The 18809-nt window shown below is 41.4% G+C and overlaps 1 protein-coding gene across 2 annotated transcripts; it reads left to right on the top strand.

The window, feature by feature from the left end:
• Nucleotides 1-6473: 6473 nt before the first annotated feature.
• dusp14 (dual specificity phosphatase 14) lies at nucleotides 6474-17272 on the top strand. Of its 2 annotated transcripts, XR_010928996.1 has the most exons (3): nucleotides 6474-8564; nucleotides 13777-14617; nucleotides 14744-17272. XR_010928996.1 is itself a non-coding variant. In XM_067595097.1 (2 exons), exon 2 carries the CDS (start codon nucleotides 13881-13883, stop codon nucleotides 14511-14513), a length of 633 nt encoding a protein of 210 aa, XP_067451198.1. In that variant the 5' UTR covers nucleotides 6475-8564; nucleotides 13777-13880; the 3' UTR covers nucleotides 14514-17272. The 2 variants fall into 2 exon arrangements, 1 of the variants encoding a protein (XP_067451198.1); XM_067595097.1 differs by having other exon boundaries at nucleotides 6475-8564; nucleotides 13777-17272.
• The last annotated feature ends 1537 nt before the right edge of the window (nucleotides 17273-18809 follow it).

Here is an 18809-nt window from a genome sequence, read left to right as displayed (position 1 = left end):
ACTATATACATACACAGCAGCCAATAACTAATAATGATGTCACAGACAGTGTACAATAGATCCAACAGTGATATATATATAGTGGAATGACTGCATACATACTGTTTGTGGCTATGGATGTTTACTACATGGTTGGTGCTTTTTGACCAATCACATTCCTTAACAGTTTGAGAGGCAAAGGGATGTGTCTAATGATCTGTTTAGGTGAGACTATGTTTGGTCCATTAACCAGAGAAGTTCACCTATAGGGAGGTAAACTAACTAGTAGAAGGGAGGTCTTTTCCTGAAATGTAGTACTTCAGTGTGGCATACTGTATAAAATACATAAGCAGAGAGAAAAAGCAGTAAAAAAATATATATTATAGTGGAACACAAATGAAGTTATAAAACTCCACTACAAAAAGTAATTAATTGAGAAGTCCTCATTCATGCCTTCTGGGAATTTCTCCTACAAAAATTGACATTGCCACCTCCTTGACTGTGAAGCGACGCTGGGCTTAATCACGTCTGATTAAAGCCAACATCGGTCCACAATTAAGTTGTTGTTGATAATACAAGTGTTGCTGGTCCTTGCAGCCCACTTATGAAAGTTTCAAGATTCTTCTAATTGGTCGTCTCATTTTATCCGCATCTCTTCATCGTAAGCTTTGAAATCAGTTGGGGGATAGTGGCTTTTTAGATCTACCCAATCATTGTCCAGCATGAATGTTCCTGTTAATGTGTTAATTCACCGTATGTGCATATTCCTGGTCATTATGCTGCTTAATGTAACTCAAGCTTAGTGTGTGTTTTGCACAAGCTCTTGGGACGCAGTGTTTTTTCCCTTTTTAATTCAGCTTCCTCAGCTGCAGAGGCCAGGTTTGGGTCAGGTTGAGCTGGCTGAGTGTTATATTAGTCTCGACAGCTTTACATCTTTCTCCAAGGACATGCGAGCTTCAGTCTGTGATTTGCTTTGTATTTCCTCTGACTCGGAGAGGAGGAGAAGTGTTTGCGATTCATCAAGTGCAGTGAAATAAAAGACGTAGCATGATCAAGCCACAAGTTAATTAGCCTTTTTTTTTTTTTTTTTTTTAACAGAATCTCTGTACAGAATATGTCTTATTTCTAGCTGAGCAGACTCCTCACATGTTTCACCCAACACATGTGGTAGCATAGTCCTTGTAAGGTCTGTGCTGTAGTGGCAGGGGAAGCAGATGCAGCAGATGTTAGTGTCAACGCTCTGCATGTGTGCAGAGATGCAGCATTTCTCAACCCACCCACACACAGCCTTCTCAGACACACTGTTTTCCTCCCTGCTCTCGCTGCCTTGTCTCAGACTCCCCACAAAGGTAAATTGATGCTGACTTCCTTTAGGAGGAAACTCGTGTATTGGTGTTGATCTAATAAACATCACATACTGAGATGGAGACTCAAACAGGCACATTCCCACAGTTTGTGAACCTGTACGCTCTCGCTTGCTGTTTTCACAAAGACATTTCACAAGAAAGATAGATCATCAGGATCATATAAATTGATACTAATCTGCATCGAGATTGATTATTTTTCCATCATTTGATAGATAGAACACAGAGAAGAAAGCTAGTAAACAAGATACAGAGGAAGTTATGTGATCTCTACTAAGATATGTTAATTTGCCATCAATTATGTTTCTATTTCTAACTCGTTATAGCATCAAGAAAGGCGAGATCTCTCTTCGAGCTATTTTTTTTTTTTATTAGAACAGCAAATGTAGGCTACCATGTTTTTGGAAATTGAAAAGACAACTCTCCTGAGAAAAATCGATCCATTGGTTTTAGAGCTTCTCCTTGGCTGGTGTCTTATTGATTTTTAACTGCTGCTATTCAGGGAAAAGGGAAAAAGATGTCTCCCACTTCTTTCCTCCTTGTTGTTGTAGCCCTCTTTAAAAGGACAAACTCCAGCTACAGGTGTTATGCCGAGTTCTGCCTGCCTGCTGAGAATTACATGCACCTCGTGGGAGCACACACAGCTAAAGGGAAAACTACCAGACATTGTAATGATTTTTAAGGCAAAGTACTGTTTAAAAATGATAGCCTATAATCTTCTTTGTCAGGTTCATCAATGATGATAAATGATCTGAAGTCTAGAGTTTTGAATGTTTACAGTCATCAACGTTTTACAAGACTCGGTAGTAGCATGTCCTTGATACGATTGGTCTGAAATTTACAAGGTTTCCTTGATTAAACTCTCAATATTTCTTAGGGTGAACTCATCGGTGTTCTTTGTCAGTGTGTTTTCATGCATAGGATTTCAGATAGTTATACTAAAATGAGATTTTTAAATGCGCAAAAATGAATGTGGGGTGTCAAATTCTCTCTGTCAAAATTGATCAAATAAAGTATGTGCTGATAAAACCATTTAATTCCTATCAAACTTGATTTGAAGTGTCATTACTGAGCGTTAAGGGGTGCATGCATTATTCGGCAGAACTGATTGTTGCTGCCGAGTAATGGAACCCCTATTGTTTCAGCTTAGGTCATTATTAAATGTGTGAAATTCACACTGTCGAACCAAACTGGCCAAAAATATGTGCTGATAAAACTGTTTGTTTCGTATTTCTCCAGAAACAAAGTAACAGTGTGGATGCATTATTCGGCAGAATTTTATTACCTGCCGGGAACTGCATCCCCTCCTTTCTCAGAGTGTTACATGTTTGCACCCCCCTCCCCATCCCCTTCCTCTCTCTCTCTCACACACGCACACATCTATATATATATATATATACAGTACAAGCCATCCATCCTGCTTTGGCCATTATTGCTAGGTAGTGATTAACACAGAGGTGAACTCATCAACACAAGAGGTTACCTTGGCAACCAGGTCTGTGGCATACTGAAGTCTGAGAGAAGGAGCGGCTGTGGAGAGGAGGGGCAGGGGGCAGCTCTGTAGAGACACACACACACACACACACAGACACACAAATGTTTACTTAGGTCACTTTTGGGGACATTACATAGGCTTACATTCATTTCCTGGAGACTTAAGCAAACCCTAACCGTAATCACCACTTGCCTAACCCTAACCTTAACCACTGACCCAAAAATCAGCTTTTTCCCAATTGGGGACACAGCTTTTGTCCCCAGTCAGACAAGCCGTCCCTGAATAATTGTTCTTGAGTCAATGTGTCCTTGAAAGTAGGCTAAATCAGACCTCACACACACACACACACACACACACACACACATACACACACACACATTCGCCCTGTTGCTCATGCTCATCTGCTGGGCTGAGGAGTCGTGACTAACCAGAGCGGAGCATAGAACTGAAGTCTCATCCCCCCACCCATCTGTCTACGTGCTTTTTCTCACTGACTTGCTATCATGAAAGAGATGCTGCCAGTAAATGTGCGCCGTTCAGCACTCAATAAGACATAATATTGGAAAAAGATGCAATAGTTCCACTGTATTTTTTTTTTCCCGTCGCAACAAAACGTGTGCCGTCTCCTCTGTTGGAGTCTGACGCTACTGAGGCATCTCAGGTCTTGTTCCTTTTTGCACAGCAGCAAATGTGTTTGTTTGATGTCAGAGCAGCAACGATCAGAGTGACAGGGAGGCTCCATGCTGTGTTCAGACACCTCGCTGATCTCACACGTTGCCACAGCAAACACTTAGATCCCATGTCTATTTACCACCGTCACAGCTGGGGCGATGCAGCCGCCTGTGGGATCAGCAGCAACTTTATTTAGACCCCCCATCCCCCGCATGCGAGCCAGGTCTAAACATCTCCATCACCACTGACCACAAAACACTTTCCATTCTCCTCGTCTTACCACCCCTCTCCGCGTATCGGTCACACACATCAACACAGACTGAAATAAACATCTCCAGCCGGGATCATCTTTACACACTTCGGTTTACTTTCTCAGACATTCATCATCTTATTAGCAGACGATATAGATACTCTGATAATCTGCTGAAGCTTTGAACACACATTCCTCCAGCTTGACTCTTAACTTGCCAAAGAAGCCTCTAACTCCATTCATACCCATAAAACTGTCCTCCTGGCATGAAGAGAAGAAAGTAAAGATCTTGCCTGAAAGAGATGGAGAGGCACAAATCCCTGGGGGACAGCCTGGTCTTTCTCAGCTTCTGCCAATATTTCTATATACCACGCATGTTTTTCTGCTTCAGTTCTCACATCAGGACTCTGAAATGTGTTCGCAGTCATCTTCAGCATTCTCCCTGAATGATTTCAGCAGCCTGAATGGGATCACCCTGCTCATAATTTATTATTTGGATTGACAGATCTCTGCTGGCTCTCACAAAGTGTAAATAAGTCGCCATAACTGAACAGCACAGGTTATTGAGTGTCCACATGTTTGAGGGATGTGCAAAGGATTTCTCGGTTAAATCACTGTGACACTGTCAAGCCCATCAGTTATCTTGTGTTACAGGCAGTCAGGGTTAATCAATGTCACTACTGGTTCATTCAGAGCAGACATGCTCCTTCAGAACATGGCTGCAGGTGCTTGTTATTACAGTGATGGTGTCATTGTAAATTTTCAGCCTCCACTGCAGACTGCGGAGCCATATTAAACAGGAGCGTCCTCCCAGAATGCCTCTGACTCATCTGACATTTCAGTCTGATTCTGAACCCCAGTCCCTGTCTCCGCAGCCCGCAGCTCTATTTTTCCCCTTCTGTCTCTCTATCCATCTTTTCACTGTTCCAATTCAAGGTTACCACTTCTTTAACATCTATCATCCCTTTTTTTACTTCTTGCTCATTCCGTTCACAGACCTTTTGTGTCACCATTTCCTCCTCTCGTTAAACATTCATCAGGTGAATTTCAGTCAACATTGGCACATAGCGTTGGGCTCTTATCTTTCCTCTGTTCTTATCCTATAAGATGATGCATAGCATTTCAAGTACAGGGTCAAGAATCAGTGCCAACAACTGTCAGTGTGTCTTTTCTTTCCTTATAGTAAAGAAACAGTCACCGTTGCACCAGTTTTTGTGGTTGCTCTGCCTGGTACTGCTGCTGTTTATTTCCAGTTGATTGAATTTGGAATGTAATTAGGAGTGACTGAGGCAGGGGCCATGGGTTTATGGATAGCAATAATATCTCCCCCAGGAGCCCTTTGAAATAGGATTCACTTTGGAAGACATGTCTAATTATGGCTTTGTACATGGATATATTCACTAAAGGCTGCACAGAAAACCCTGCAGATGCGGCTGCAGTCTTAAAGGTCTCAGAACTGCGACCATAGATGGTCAAATCGTCCAATGTCTCGAGCTCTGCTAGCATATCACACTGCTTCTTCCAGGCTAAGGCATAATGAGATTTGAAATAGCAGACCAAAAGAACAGACAGTATATTTGTTTTCCATATATGCCTGTAGCCCACACTGCAAGGGCAGCATTTAAATTGGTAATGTGTGTGTGTGTGTGCGCATGTGTGTGTGTGTATGTGTTTAACAAGTGCATAAAATTAGATTTGAAGTCAGCAGCATAGTGAAATGGAAACATTTTGCCTGAGCCACTGCGGGATGTGATACTACATCGTTTATTGCTTCTCCGACTCTTAGTTTGGTCCCTGGGTTTTATGAGTTCAAGACCTGCAACGTGATCACACAGGACTCTGCAGGCATTCAAATAAACAGTTCGTGTTGTATTTGAAGCTTCTGTATGGTAGGTGTTCTTCTCCGGTCACTTGTGTAGTATAGCTGTCTATATACTTGGATTAAGAAAACACCTTTAGGTTCTGTTAGGAAATATAACACAGCAGTGCCAGCGAGGTTTTGTGTCTGTACTAAACCGCATGCCTGAACTTTGAATTGCATGCTGCAGCCTTTGATGCATGGCCCGACTTGAACCATTAGAAATAATTTACCATCAGGAGTTCATGTCTGTACTGTAGATTACATTCATATGTCCTATTTTTTCAAAGAAGAAACCATAATATGATTGAAAGGCAAGGCTTTAACTACCATTAATGACCTTGAGGTCATATGATAATAAAACGACATGTAAATGAGTTTACATTATATGATCAAACACATAACACTGGTTAAAGATGCAAATATTTTTCAGTGCAAAAGTTTAACTGCTGGACACAATATGTCTCCTGCTTCGCTGTAAAGTCCATTCTCAGTGTATGTGCACTGGAGGTGTCAAGTTTCCACATCACTGTGTAAGTAGCAGAGTCACACAATCTTTTCGAATGTGCACGTGTTGAACTCAAACTTTCGGCGAACACAGCAAAACTTCCCCCCTCAGCAGATGTATGTGATGACAGCCTTATAGTGTGAAACTCCACACATACATCACTCTAAGTGGAGGGGGACTTTAAGTTTTTTGAGGCTGATACTGGATATTTGTAAGAATAGTTTAGGGGGGGGAACTAAATAGATCAAAATTCTGCACCAGAATTACATCTACAGTGTACAGGAGGCTTTGAAATAACATTCAGATGATAATGAAGGGAGATATAATTTAGAAAATATCATTTTACAGGTAATTAAACACATAAAGTGAGAAATTTATTTCATTTTTTCAAATACTCAGACAGAATTGGTTGGTGGTGGTCAACATTTAAATGGGTGGTTTCTGCCTCATGACCTCAGTATCTCTATAATCCTGTTTATGGCCCTGCTGATAGGCTTTTGTTTAGATTGTATGCTCTAGTGACATATGACATCAGAAACCTTTGAGGAAAACAAAAGGTCTCTTGTTTAGGAGTTAGGGGAGAGCCACTGAAATTGCATTTCAGTCTGACTTTGATGATTCTGCCAGTGGACAAGATGTTTGTTTGTTGTGTAGTTGCATCTCACCAATAGTTTTTAGCTTTGTATTTTAAGGAGGTGCATGATCCTCCCACTGCTTTCTGTATGAGGAGTAATCTGTGTCTTGACAAGAAGACAAGCCTGTGATGGTGTGTGGAAGATGATTTTCACCCCACATGCTTACATTCATTACACCTGAACATTAAACATAAAAAACCAAAGCTGTGTCCCAGTTCCATACTACATAAATCTAACCAGAGTTACAACTTGGGAAACTAGTTTAAAATCTTTTTTTATTGTGCAGCATTTCAAAAAGAAATAAAACCAGCGATAAGTGTTGTTCATGATAAGTTGGGTTTATTAAAAATCACAGGGACCAATGCAGGGAGCTCTGGCAAAAAAGTCCCAGGCTCAACTTTTGCTGCAACGCAACATGACGTCATCTGGCAAAGTGCTGTGTTGGCCAGTCGGATAAAGCTTTGCTGTGTAAAATCCTGTATGTGAGTATTACAAGCCACTGAGGGGTGCTCTGCTGTCTGAAAAGCTTTTAAATACATTGAACTGTTGAGCCAACTGGACTTTCTGGATCGTATTTCATCGTCACACCAGTACGTTCAACACCAACGCAACCCCCTGCATTGTTTTACATAGGGCTGTTTTCAGTCTGAATGCAGCCAATAAATATCTGAATCTGTACTAAAGCATATGGCCAATGCATTACACTGCTGGGTGACTTCACATTGCATTGTGGCAAAAGTTGAGCCAAGTTAAACGTTTTTGCTGGATGACCTACTGTTTTTTATAGGACTCCTGTGCCACCGCAGTGGCCTCCAGTATTGAAAAATTGCAAAGCACCCCTGGGGTCAGCTGAGAAAAAAAAAGATCCATGTGTAAATCTGTACTCTCAATTTAGAAATCTGTGCACACAGTTTATAAACTGTGCTCAAAGATTTATAAACCGTGCCCTTGAATTACCAATCCATGCCTCCGGATTTGCAATCCATGCACTCAAATGACTTTTGGACGTGTCACAGTTTTCATAGTTTAACGTTGTATTTATTGTGCTTCTCACTCCAAAACCAACCTTTCAGTTTGAGGCTAGTGGGGAAGCGACTGACATTAGCTTCCCAGGGTTACTTGTTAGCTACGACAATGTGAGAGACTTCCATTTACAGTGTGACTGCTTATCCAGATACGAAGCATCAAACAGGGTAAAGACAATTTAGAAATTTTTAAAATATTTTAAAATAAAAAAATATAACATAATGAATAATAATATCATAATTATATTATAATATTTACAAATAATTTCAAAAAATTAAGGCATGGTTTACAAATCTGTGGGCATGGATTTGTAATTCAAGGGTACAGATTATGAAAACTTTACACATGAATCTTTTTTTCCCTTAGTTGACCCCAGGAGGGCTCTGTAAAACATAAAAATTTGATAATAGAGTAAAAAAAAAAAAAAACCTGACATCGCACACGCTCCTCCTGCTCCCCCCTCCTCCGCTGTGTGGCACTGATCACCCCTCATACAGAGGCAGCGCTGCTCTGTGCACGCCGCTCCTGCCAGCGTAGACCAGGCGGATGTACTGATGGCTCGTATTTCTGGTGACTTTCACATTATGTTGTTGTGTGGCTCGGTTTGTTTCCCACCACCTGGCCTCCTGCCATCCTCATCCTCTTGGCCGTCTGCATGATCGGACAGACTGAAGGTAAATGCCCGGACTGTGAAAGCTGCGGATCCATGCCCGCCGGATTGGTGCAGGCGTTGAAGGCGCTTTGAAAATCTCCATCTGCCCGACTGAGAGTCGACTGGTAAGTTGAGTTATCCATGTGATGGAGGCATCATTTTAACCAGATAGCCTAGAGGATGAATTCTAATTTAAATTCACGAAAAAAGCATAGGTATATTTTGAAATTTGTATATCTACAGTTTATTTTATGATCAGTTTATAATGATAGCTGAGTGAAATTGAAGAAACGAGCGCACCTGCCGCACTTAGTGATGCCTTTAACGAACAGATGTACTTCTTCAGCCTACATAACAGCATCCAGGACGCATTGAAATCAGCCAGTTTTATATTTTACATGATATATATTTCCGAGAGCCTAACTTAACGCACGCACGCACATCTCGCGTCACGCGCACGAGGACGAGCAGCGCGTGCGCAGAGGAGCAGTCCTCATTCACAGCTCAATCATAAATTATTAAACTTGTGGAGTCATTCACTTAAAGCTCCACATTTTCATACTCTGTGTCTTTGAAAGACAGGGAGGTCAAAAAAAATATTTTTTTCCAAAGTTTCTAAAACAACAACAACATAATTTATTTTCCTGTGAAAGATAATTTAAGTGAAATATTAATGGAGAGAATTGAACATGTGTAGCCTGCTGTATGTAAAGACATCCTCTCATGACATCCTACAATGGAATATATTTGATATTTGCTGCTTGTAGCACCAATTATAGATAATGATAAGTCTGTCTCAATAGATTCTGAACAGTGTCTCATTTTTTCAGTGTTTTAATCTGTCTCATCTGTCTGCTCTAGTGATAGATGCAATTATACTACTTCCTACAAACTTGGCTTTTTAAGAAGCAAGAAACTAAGCTGGAACCAATTTGCTTCTTTGTGCAATAAAACTGACAACCTGAAAGGAAAGAGGAATCATTTGTATGCGCGTTGTCACCCTCAGTGTCTGTTTTGCAGTACACTCGCCATCTCTCAGTACAAGACATGTGGCCTCGACTCTGGCACTCATGCTTTGTCTGTCCGTGTGAGTTTACATGTGTCAGCGTTGCAACGGTGTCCATGGTGAGATGTAACATTGTGGTCTGAGCGAGCGAGAAGGAAGGTGCCAAAGCCAAGCCCTGTCCTCGTGAGGAATTTGTCCCAGCGTCTCTAAATGCATATGGACTCCACCTCTTTTTGAACCTGCTGCAGTTGTCATCAAAGCAGTCATGTTGTGAAGCTGTGCCCAGCTCTGTTAGGAGTAATTCAAAGCAATCCTGTCCGACCACCAAAAGACCGTCCTTGTCATTCCTCCTGATTATTATCTAGACTGCAGGCTGCAGAGTCACTTTCAGAGACCACTCAGAATGAATAAAGGGATTTCCTTTGATTGAGAGCCTGCTTGTGCTTTTGCTTGCAACTTTCCCAGTTATTTCAGTGTTTTCATTCATCTCATTCTGCGGCATGAGTGGGTGTCTGTCAGGAATTTGCTGTTAACCGAGTCAAGTTCGGCTCAGATCCGGTGTCGACGAGGTTCCGCCTTCAACGTTAGGGAGTGGGGCTCTAGTTTTCCTGTAGGTGGGTCACGTTTCCAATTTATGTTAGCGGAGTTGGAACCGGACCCCTGTGGAATCTCCCCACACAGAGAGAGAGAGAGAGAGAGTAACGGAGATGTGCATAAGAAGATTTGTGAGGTGGGACCACCTGTTGACAAATCTAAACTGAGTGATTTAGAGGAGGGCTCATTTTTGTAACATCAAGACAAGAATAAAAGAAGAAGAAATCTGGGTACAGCAGTGTTTAAATTGAGGTACTCTGGTCACTATGCTGTTAATGCCACTGAAACCTCTGCAGTGTTTATTTTGGAGAATTAGTCCTCAGAGCAAATTTGAGTGACAGTCAGCTGCAGTATCCCCTCTCCAATATACAGTAGATTTGTCTGTGGCGACATCCTCTGCATAATTCTCCCTCCTCCGCTCTCTGCAACCTCACTCCTGCCCTGCCTGGGGTATAAATAACCATGTGGATGGAGCAAAGCCCAGCACTGTGGTGCATCAGCACTTTGGAGAGGGCCAAGGATTATTTGGTTTTCTTATCTTCCTCATCTGCCTGTTGATATGGCTGCTACTGTCTTCAGTAGCTGCTACTGTGGTCAGTAGGTTGCTGCAGCAACCAAGTTTGTACTTATCTTAGCTGAAGGTTTATTATGCTTTCGGTCTCCCATGAATTAATGCATCAGTTGTGCATTCCTGTGACTGAAGCAAGACGTTCGTTTATAGTTCAGTCTTTCCTTTTAAAATTTTAGCAAAATGTCACAGTTGTTGTAGCCTGGCTTCAGACGTCTAAATCGCTGCCCACGTTTTTTTTGTGTGTGCCCATTGACGGCTGATTCTCTGGTTGGAAAAAAGACACCCGAGCCAATCAGAGCTTTGTAGACGGGATTAAGAATCTGGGTGTCACTTTCCTGTGTCAGATGGTGATCAAAGAATTGCCTCAAAAGCTGCGATAAGTGTGGATACGAGCGACACAGCTCTACAGGTTGTTTTAAGTTTACTTACAGAAATGGGAACTCTTAAATCGCCATATTTCTTCAATTCAACACGACAAACTAGGGCTGCAACAAATGATTATTGTCATTATTGATCAATCCGCTGATTGTTTTCTTGATATAATTGTTCAGTCAAGAGTAAAGATGAAAGAAATGAGTAAAAGTCTTCAGATCTCTTATTTTGTCTGACCAACAGCCAACCAAAACACAAAGATAATTAATTTACTATTAATATGACAAAGGAAAGTGTTTGGGGAGCTAAAAAAAAAGGAAAATATTTGAATTTTTTTGCTTGATATACGACTAAAAAGATTACTCAATTAATCAACTTATAGTTTCAGCTCTATGTCAAACGTTAAATGTTATAAATTGACTGATAAAGGATACACCTGATTACCAGGCAACAGTCATTTTAAAACTTAAAAGATTTGACATCTCTCTCTCTAAACACTAAAGTGCTGTTTCCGTTAAGTCGAACAAAGCAGACACCGGTTTTTCTGTTCTCTTAAGCGCCTTCATCAGGTGAAATGTCTGAAAATAGTAACCTTGTACAACACAGATTGTCACAAAATGTGAGCACTTGTTTCCTCTTATCACAAATTTGCAGAAAATCTTTTCACACTGTTCTTCAGTGCAGCTCTGATCGTCTCCTGATGTGGTCAGGGGGGTAACACTGGATTTCCAAAGTGCCCCAGAGTCTGGATCACAGCATTTGTTGTCTTATCACCAGTGGCGACGGTGTGGAGGAAGGTGGAATCGGCTGCACCACATCGTGCTCATGGCAACCATTTCAGAGGCAAAGTGCAGAGTGATTGGCAAGCGGGAGCGAGCCGGAGAAACTGTGCCTGAATGGGGAGGACGAGTGTTATTTTAGCCTTTGATCCTTTTTTTCTGTAAAAAGAAGCAGACCGTGCTTAGATGGCAAATCGATAGGAGGAGAGGGTTTAAAGGAGATAGGTGAATTTCTTTCTTTTTTTTCACAATTGCAAGGTAATGAAGGAAGAGGCAGCTCCAACATTGAGGAGGATTTTCAAGTAAAAACAGCATTTCTATTTGCAAGGGATACAAACTTACCTGTTTTTTATGCATTTTTTTTGGCAATAAAACCATTAAAAAGTGGGGTTACAACCTTGAAATAACATGTTGTCCTATGTTTCATGTGGATAGAGCTCCGACTAATGTTATTTTTATGATCTATTAATTTGTCGATTATTTTATAGATGAATGGATTAGTTGTTTGGTCTATAAAATGTCACTGTTTCCCGAAGCCCAAGGTGCATCCTCAAATGTCTTTTTTTGTCTCAACCAACAGTCCACAACCTAAAGATATTCAGTTTACTGTCATAGAGGACTAAAGAAACCAGAAAATATTCACATTCAAGAAGCTGGAACTTGAGCAGTGATTTTTGTCATTTTTTTGTTAAAAAATGACCCAAAAGGATGAATAGTTGGTTAGATTCATTTTCTGTCGATCATTCCTGGTTAGAAATAGTAAAAGATTTAACAGCTGGAATGTTTAGTTTGGTGGTAGAAATCTGTTTCATTGTCATGTCAGTCATGCATTCTCATGTTTTTGATTAAAATTTGATTACTAGGAAGGAATCACAATCTGTCTGAGCAGTCTGTTTGAGTTTGCAGGTGGCAGCAGGTGATCGGGGTTTTTTTTTTTTCCTGCAGGTTGAATTCCCATTTAAAGCAGCTTACCCGTGTGTCTTGTTAACCAGACTGTTGCTGAAAATGAAAGAAAAAGACCTGTCGGCCAGACCGGTGCAGAAGGTGTGGATGACGCACGACAAGTGCAACAGTGTGTGAAGTAGCGCCTGGAGCTGTGGGCTCTCTGCTGATAACTTAAGTATTAACAGAGGAGGCTATTTCCATCAGTACAGCCAGAAATGTCACATTAGGGTTCCCGTAATATCTTTTCGCTCTGATCTGTGTCGTGCATCCTCATACTCATGTTACAGCTCATAAAAGCAAGTAAGGGAAATCATTTTCATCATCCTTTTTGGAAAAAGAAAATGGAATTAGAAAAATGAATTTTAGCAAATTTCATGCTAAAATGAAGTGCCTTATCAGGACTCTTTGGCTTGATCGTACAGTATATGATTACTTTCCACCCTGCTGTTTGGTGCCATCCAAAACGACATTAACAGTGGCAATAGCCAGTGAGACGAGAGATGTAATCTGTATGTGGAGGCTGTGGATGGATGAACATGAGATGAGGTGAGTGTATGCCTCCAGGGGGTCTGTGCTCACATGGCAGAGGGAGGCACGTCTCAGTGTGCAGCAGGTCCAAGAGGGAAGCTGCAGCATGAAGGCCATTCGACCTGAATGTAGAGACACACAGTGTACAAATAGACTGCTCCCTATAGCTGAGACAAACGCTGTCTGAGGATGCATGAAAACCCATTGATGTAATTGTAAAGTTAAGACTGTGGATCACTGGCTTTCAGCCTTACAGCAGCATGTTTCTGAATTAGTCAACTATCTTGAACAGTCATGGCTGTCTGGTCTTTTTAAGTTTAAAGACAGACTCAGACAGAAGAATAACATTTCCTGGGAAGAACTGTCAAAGCACAACGCCATCCAACATAAAGGATTTTAGCATCCTTGTTTTGGAGCAAACGCCAGTGATGTTACTCATCCTTGTGAAGTGTTTGTATGTTTGTCAGCCTGAGTGGTCAGCCTACACTGAAATAGAAAATGTTTAATTTAGATTGTAAGTGAAATCTGTTGTTGTGTTTCAGGAGCTGTCTGGCTGGTCCCGCCGCACTACTATGACTCCGAGCTCCTGAAGATTTCTTGTTTATTTAGATTCGGCTTTTCCTCTTGAAGCCTACTTGATTCCTCAATGGGTTCCCGCAGCCAAGGCTTCTTCCACCACCACCATCACCACCATCGTAGCTCCATGGTGCCAGCTACGGTGCCGAGGCTACTGCCTGAGAATGGCAGCCTGCTGGGGGGTATCGCGCAGATCACCCCCAACCTTTTCCTCAGCAGGGGGAATGTGGCGTCCAACCGCAGCCTGCTGCTGTCTAAAGGCATCACCTGTGTGGTCAACGCCACCATCGAGCTCCCCAACTTCAACTGGCCGCACATGGAGTATGTAAAGGTCCCTCTGGCAGACATGCCACACTCCCCTATCTCCTTGTACTTCGACAGCGTGGCTGATAAGATCCACAGCGTGGGACGGAAACGAGGGGCGGTGCTGGTGCACTGTGCAGCCGGGGTTAGCCGCTCAGCCTCTCTCTGCCTGGCGTACCTCATGAAGTACCATCGAGTGTCTCTGGCAGAGGCCCACGCCTGGGTCAAAGCTCGTCGCCCTGTCATCAGGCCCAACGGCGGCTTCTGGCGTCAGCTCATTGAGTACGAGAGGAAGCTGTTTGGCAGAAACTCTGTTAAGATGGTGCAGACGCCCTACGGGGTCATACCGGATGTTTACGAGAGGGACCGCAGGAGCCTGGCTCCGTACTGGGGCCTGTGAGAGACGCTGTGCCAAGTGTCCACAGTGAGGGATCGAGGAGGAACGAAAGCGAAGATGAGCCCTTTTGCCCTTCTGGACTGCAGGTTCACGCCTGTTCTGGACAGGTGAATGAGACGCGTGTGAGTGTACATCTGTGTGAAGCTTATTTAATGAATACTGGTGCGTTTGAACAGGAGGAGTCTAACCAAACACTGGTTGTTAACGGTGCTGCTGCTTGTCCAACCATTTAGTCTTTGAGTGGAAGCAAGGCCACTTCGAGCCCAGAATCCTGAGGACCAAAGGATCGAATGGGACCACAATGATGTCAGACACCAAAACAAGATAAAACACCCTGAGTGTGGACGTCGGTGCTGGCCTGTCTTTCCAGTTCCAGTGAGGAGGAGCACTCTGGGAAGGTGTTAGCTGTGCTCGAGACTCCGCGGCTCTGACAGTGACTGAAGTCCTTTTCCTGACGTGATGTCATGTGATGGTATTGTGCCAGTTTTGCAGTTATCTTTAGTGTGGGGGCAGCAGCATGCTCTCAATTTATGGTAGCATTTAAGATAAGTGTACAGATAAAAAAATATATAGGCAAATTATTTTACCGGAATGTACTGATAGTGAGGAAAAAATGGCGCACTTTAACCGAACATTTAAATATGTTATTCTATCTACCTTTTTAAGGTGAGAGTCTAAAAGATGTAAAGTACAAGTCAGGACAGGAAAGTTCCTGTGTACCACAGGATTGACTGTTCCATCCTGTGACTACACAATGTTATTGTAGTTCAATTTGATGCTGTATTAAAAAAAAAAATGTTCGCTGCCTCAAGGGAACTGGTAGCTTTATGATAGATGCTTGGAAGAATATTTTCTATCCTGCTGTTTTTTGCCTTGTGTCCATATTCAGTGGAGGTTTCGACAAGAGCAGCACAGTACAGGAAACACACTTTATTTCTGATGGTAAACCAGCCTGAAGAATGATGTCACACAGGCTGAAAATCCTACGTTTGCTGTCGTCTAGCAGTTGAAACTTTCACTTTGGTGTTTGCGCTCTCCGCACCATAAAATTACTGTTTACCGCTATAGTAGTAGGGGTGGGACAGATAATTGAGATGGTAGTATATCACATTACGCTAGTGCCAGTGTCATCATACCTTAAAACACTGTATCATAGGTGTATCCAAATTTTAACTCTGGAAATCTTCAGGTAGTTCTGCCTTTTTACATCACTTTAATACTGAATTTGCGCAAAAATGAAAACATGAAGGAAAACATATTGCAGTGAACTAATACAATGTATGGATTCCTGCTTTTTAAAAAAATGAATTTCCCACTTACTGTTATGTTTTCCTCTTCACCTGAACAGTTATTGTGATGGCTAGGGCTGCAACCAGCAATTATTTTCATCACTCATTAATCTGTTGATTACATTTTTCAATTAACTGATTAAGTTTTTGCCCAAAAAAAAAAAACATCAGAAAATTGTGAAAAGTTGAAATCAAATGTCAATGAGCCTTAAGGGCAACAAATTGCACCCATTGTTTTCTATGTAAGCCTGCACAGCTCTCTTGAAAAGCAACAATTTTCACACATTGGCTCCTCAGATTGGCACTTCACAGCTACCATAAAATGACTACTTCTTCTGTCTGCATGAAGCATCCTGTGTGTGGTATGGTTTCTATTAAGGCACGTTAAATACTGCAACACTATGTGAAATGGCCTGTCTGTTAAGTTGACATCTTCAAATGGCTTGTTTTGTCCAACCAACAATCCAAAAGATATTGAATTTACAATCATATAAAACAGAAAAAAAAGCAAATCCAGACATTCGAGAAGCAGAGACCCTGAGAGTGATTGATAAATTTTCTGTCAATTGACTAATCAATCCATTAATTCATCATTTCAGCGCTAGATGTATCATAGAGTGCGTTTACATGTGCACTAGTATACCAGTTTTGAGTCTTATCCTGGTTTTGATCATATGGCGTTTACATGAGAAACCTGGTTATTCATATCCCTGTAGACATGATTCTAACAGCATCCAGGTTTCTGGTCATCTGTGTGCATTTGTGTCTTGATTTCTCAGCATCTCAGCCACTATCTTATCCAACAAAGAATATTCAGTAACATGGATAAGGTGTTTACATTCAACATTTATCCTAGTTCCTATTTGAGAACTTCAGGTAGCATATCCAGGCTTCTGAAACCAGGTTTACATGCACAAAACATAACCAGGATACTCCAAAAACCGGATCATAAGCAGGATACTAGTGTACATGTAAACGCACTCTTAGAAAACTCTGTCTTGTAATATATGATGTACCGCAGAATCACCCATATTGTAATACCATCATTATCATTGGCAGTTAAAATATTGTGATAAAGTCTTATGGTGAGTTACTGCCTGAGTCCCACCCTTACACTATAGAGCAGTATTACATCAGTGCTGGATGTGGTCAGACATCGAACACACACAGCAGTGATGTTGGATTTGATTATGAGTGCAACACAGTTGTTAATTGCAACCCATAGAGATCAGCGCCACCACGCCTTTCTGCATTAATAGATTAAGTGTGATATTATGACTAAAAAAAAAAAAAAAGAATAAAAGTTCAGGGGTAAATGATTGTAGAAGGAGAAAGATGTTCTTGTCCTGAGCACAATCTGTAATCTGACTTTACAAATCATTTAATGCCCCAGGACAGCGATATGAAATAAAAAGAGCTCATGCCACTGTTAATGTTCTGATCTGGAAAGAAAAATAAACATCTAACATACAATATTTCAGTCTTTTATTGTCATTAAAAGTGCAAACAAAAATGTACATTTACTTAAAGGAAGATAAACTTACTGGCTATGCCTGGCGATGTCTCAGAGATGTTTTTCGCATGAACAGGCTGCAGCGTTTCCTCCTCCAAAGGTGTCATGATGTTCATTCTGCACAGCCATTTTCCCCAAGAGATGTCTTCAGATGTCAAAGCAACATTCTGTCATTCATTTTCATTTGCTGTGGCTACAGAGTACCAGGCAGATATTGATGAGCGCTATTTGTCTTGTGCCCACACTTCTGAGGGACCTCCGAAGTGGTCTCCACAATGAATTCCATTACCCGCAGAGACGAGGCCCGTCTGATGACAGGCCGAGCACGACGAAGATGCACAAGTGATGGGTCTAAATTATACACTGCACAACATTTTCTCGCAGCAAAAATGGATCTTTTTTTTTTTCTTTTTTTCCTGCCCTTTACCCCGTCTCCGCTGTGTTAATGTGAGTACATGCATGTGGTTTCCAGGGCATAGTCAAGCACTGAAAGTAAACAGATCCTTCACCAGCAGCAGGATATTAACATCTATCATTAAAGTAGTAAGCACAGCCATTTGATTCATCCTGAGCATCAGAGGCAGGCCAGGCTCCAGCGGTGCAGGCCATGCAGAACGAACTGAGCTGATGAAGTTTGAAGAGAGGACATTCAGACAGCAGCAGCCCAACAGGGAGCATCTGACTGCGGTGAGCTGCCACAAACCAGTGAAATACTGCTATTTTCTATATAATTTAATTTAATAATCTGTTGATTATTATTCTTTTGATTAGACAATTTTTTTAGTTTATAAAATGACAAACACAAAAATGCTCATCGCAGTTTCTTCAAACTCAAGGTGACTGGTCTTCAGATTGCTTGTTTTTCCTAACCAACAGTCTAAAACCAAAAGATAGAGAGAAAAGAGAAGAGAAAAGCAGCCAATCTTCACATTTAGAAGATAGACCCAGTTAATCATCAACATTTTTGTTCAATAAAAGACTAAATTGATTAAGCTGATTATCAAAATTGTGCGTTTTCTGTCAATCGACCAGTCAAATTGTTCTCAAACTCTTTTTGACATGCCCTCCTTTAAAACACATAGTCCTGTAAAACAATGTCATTTTCATTAACCATTAACAATATTGGCCAAATGGAACATTGCTTCATTGAAATAACATTATCATGATGCAAGTTTTTAGAAATAATAAATGCAAGGTTCCTCCACTACACTGACCATGAACCTGAGCTCTAGATACAGAAGTACATATTTTCTTTACTTTGGATTTGACAACATGATGTGAATCACCAATTTTTTTCTTTTTTTATCCCCGTCAAAAATCTGTTCACCTTGTACTTAACACTTACATTTTTATTAATAACAACAGATAATATGAAATACCACTCATAGTGATGAACCCACAGAGAATTATCAGTGTGTTTTAGCGTCTTTCAGCTCGTTGTTTTGGTTTTCCGCCCTACAAACCTCACTGATATGGTTCCCTCTTACCGCTTTCATT

This window comes from Thunnus thynnus, chromosome 7, assembly GCF_963924715.1.
Source record: "Thunnus thynnus chromosome 7, fThuThy2.1, whole genome shotgun sequence".
Lineage (NCBI taxonomy): Eukaryota > Metazoa > Chordata > Actinopteri > Scombriformes > Scombridae > Thunnus > Thunnus thynnus.
The sequence above is the reverse complement of the archived record's forward strand: the minus strand, read 5'-3'. Positions and strand labels throughout refer to the sequence as shown.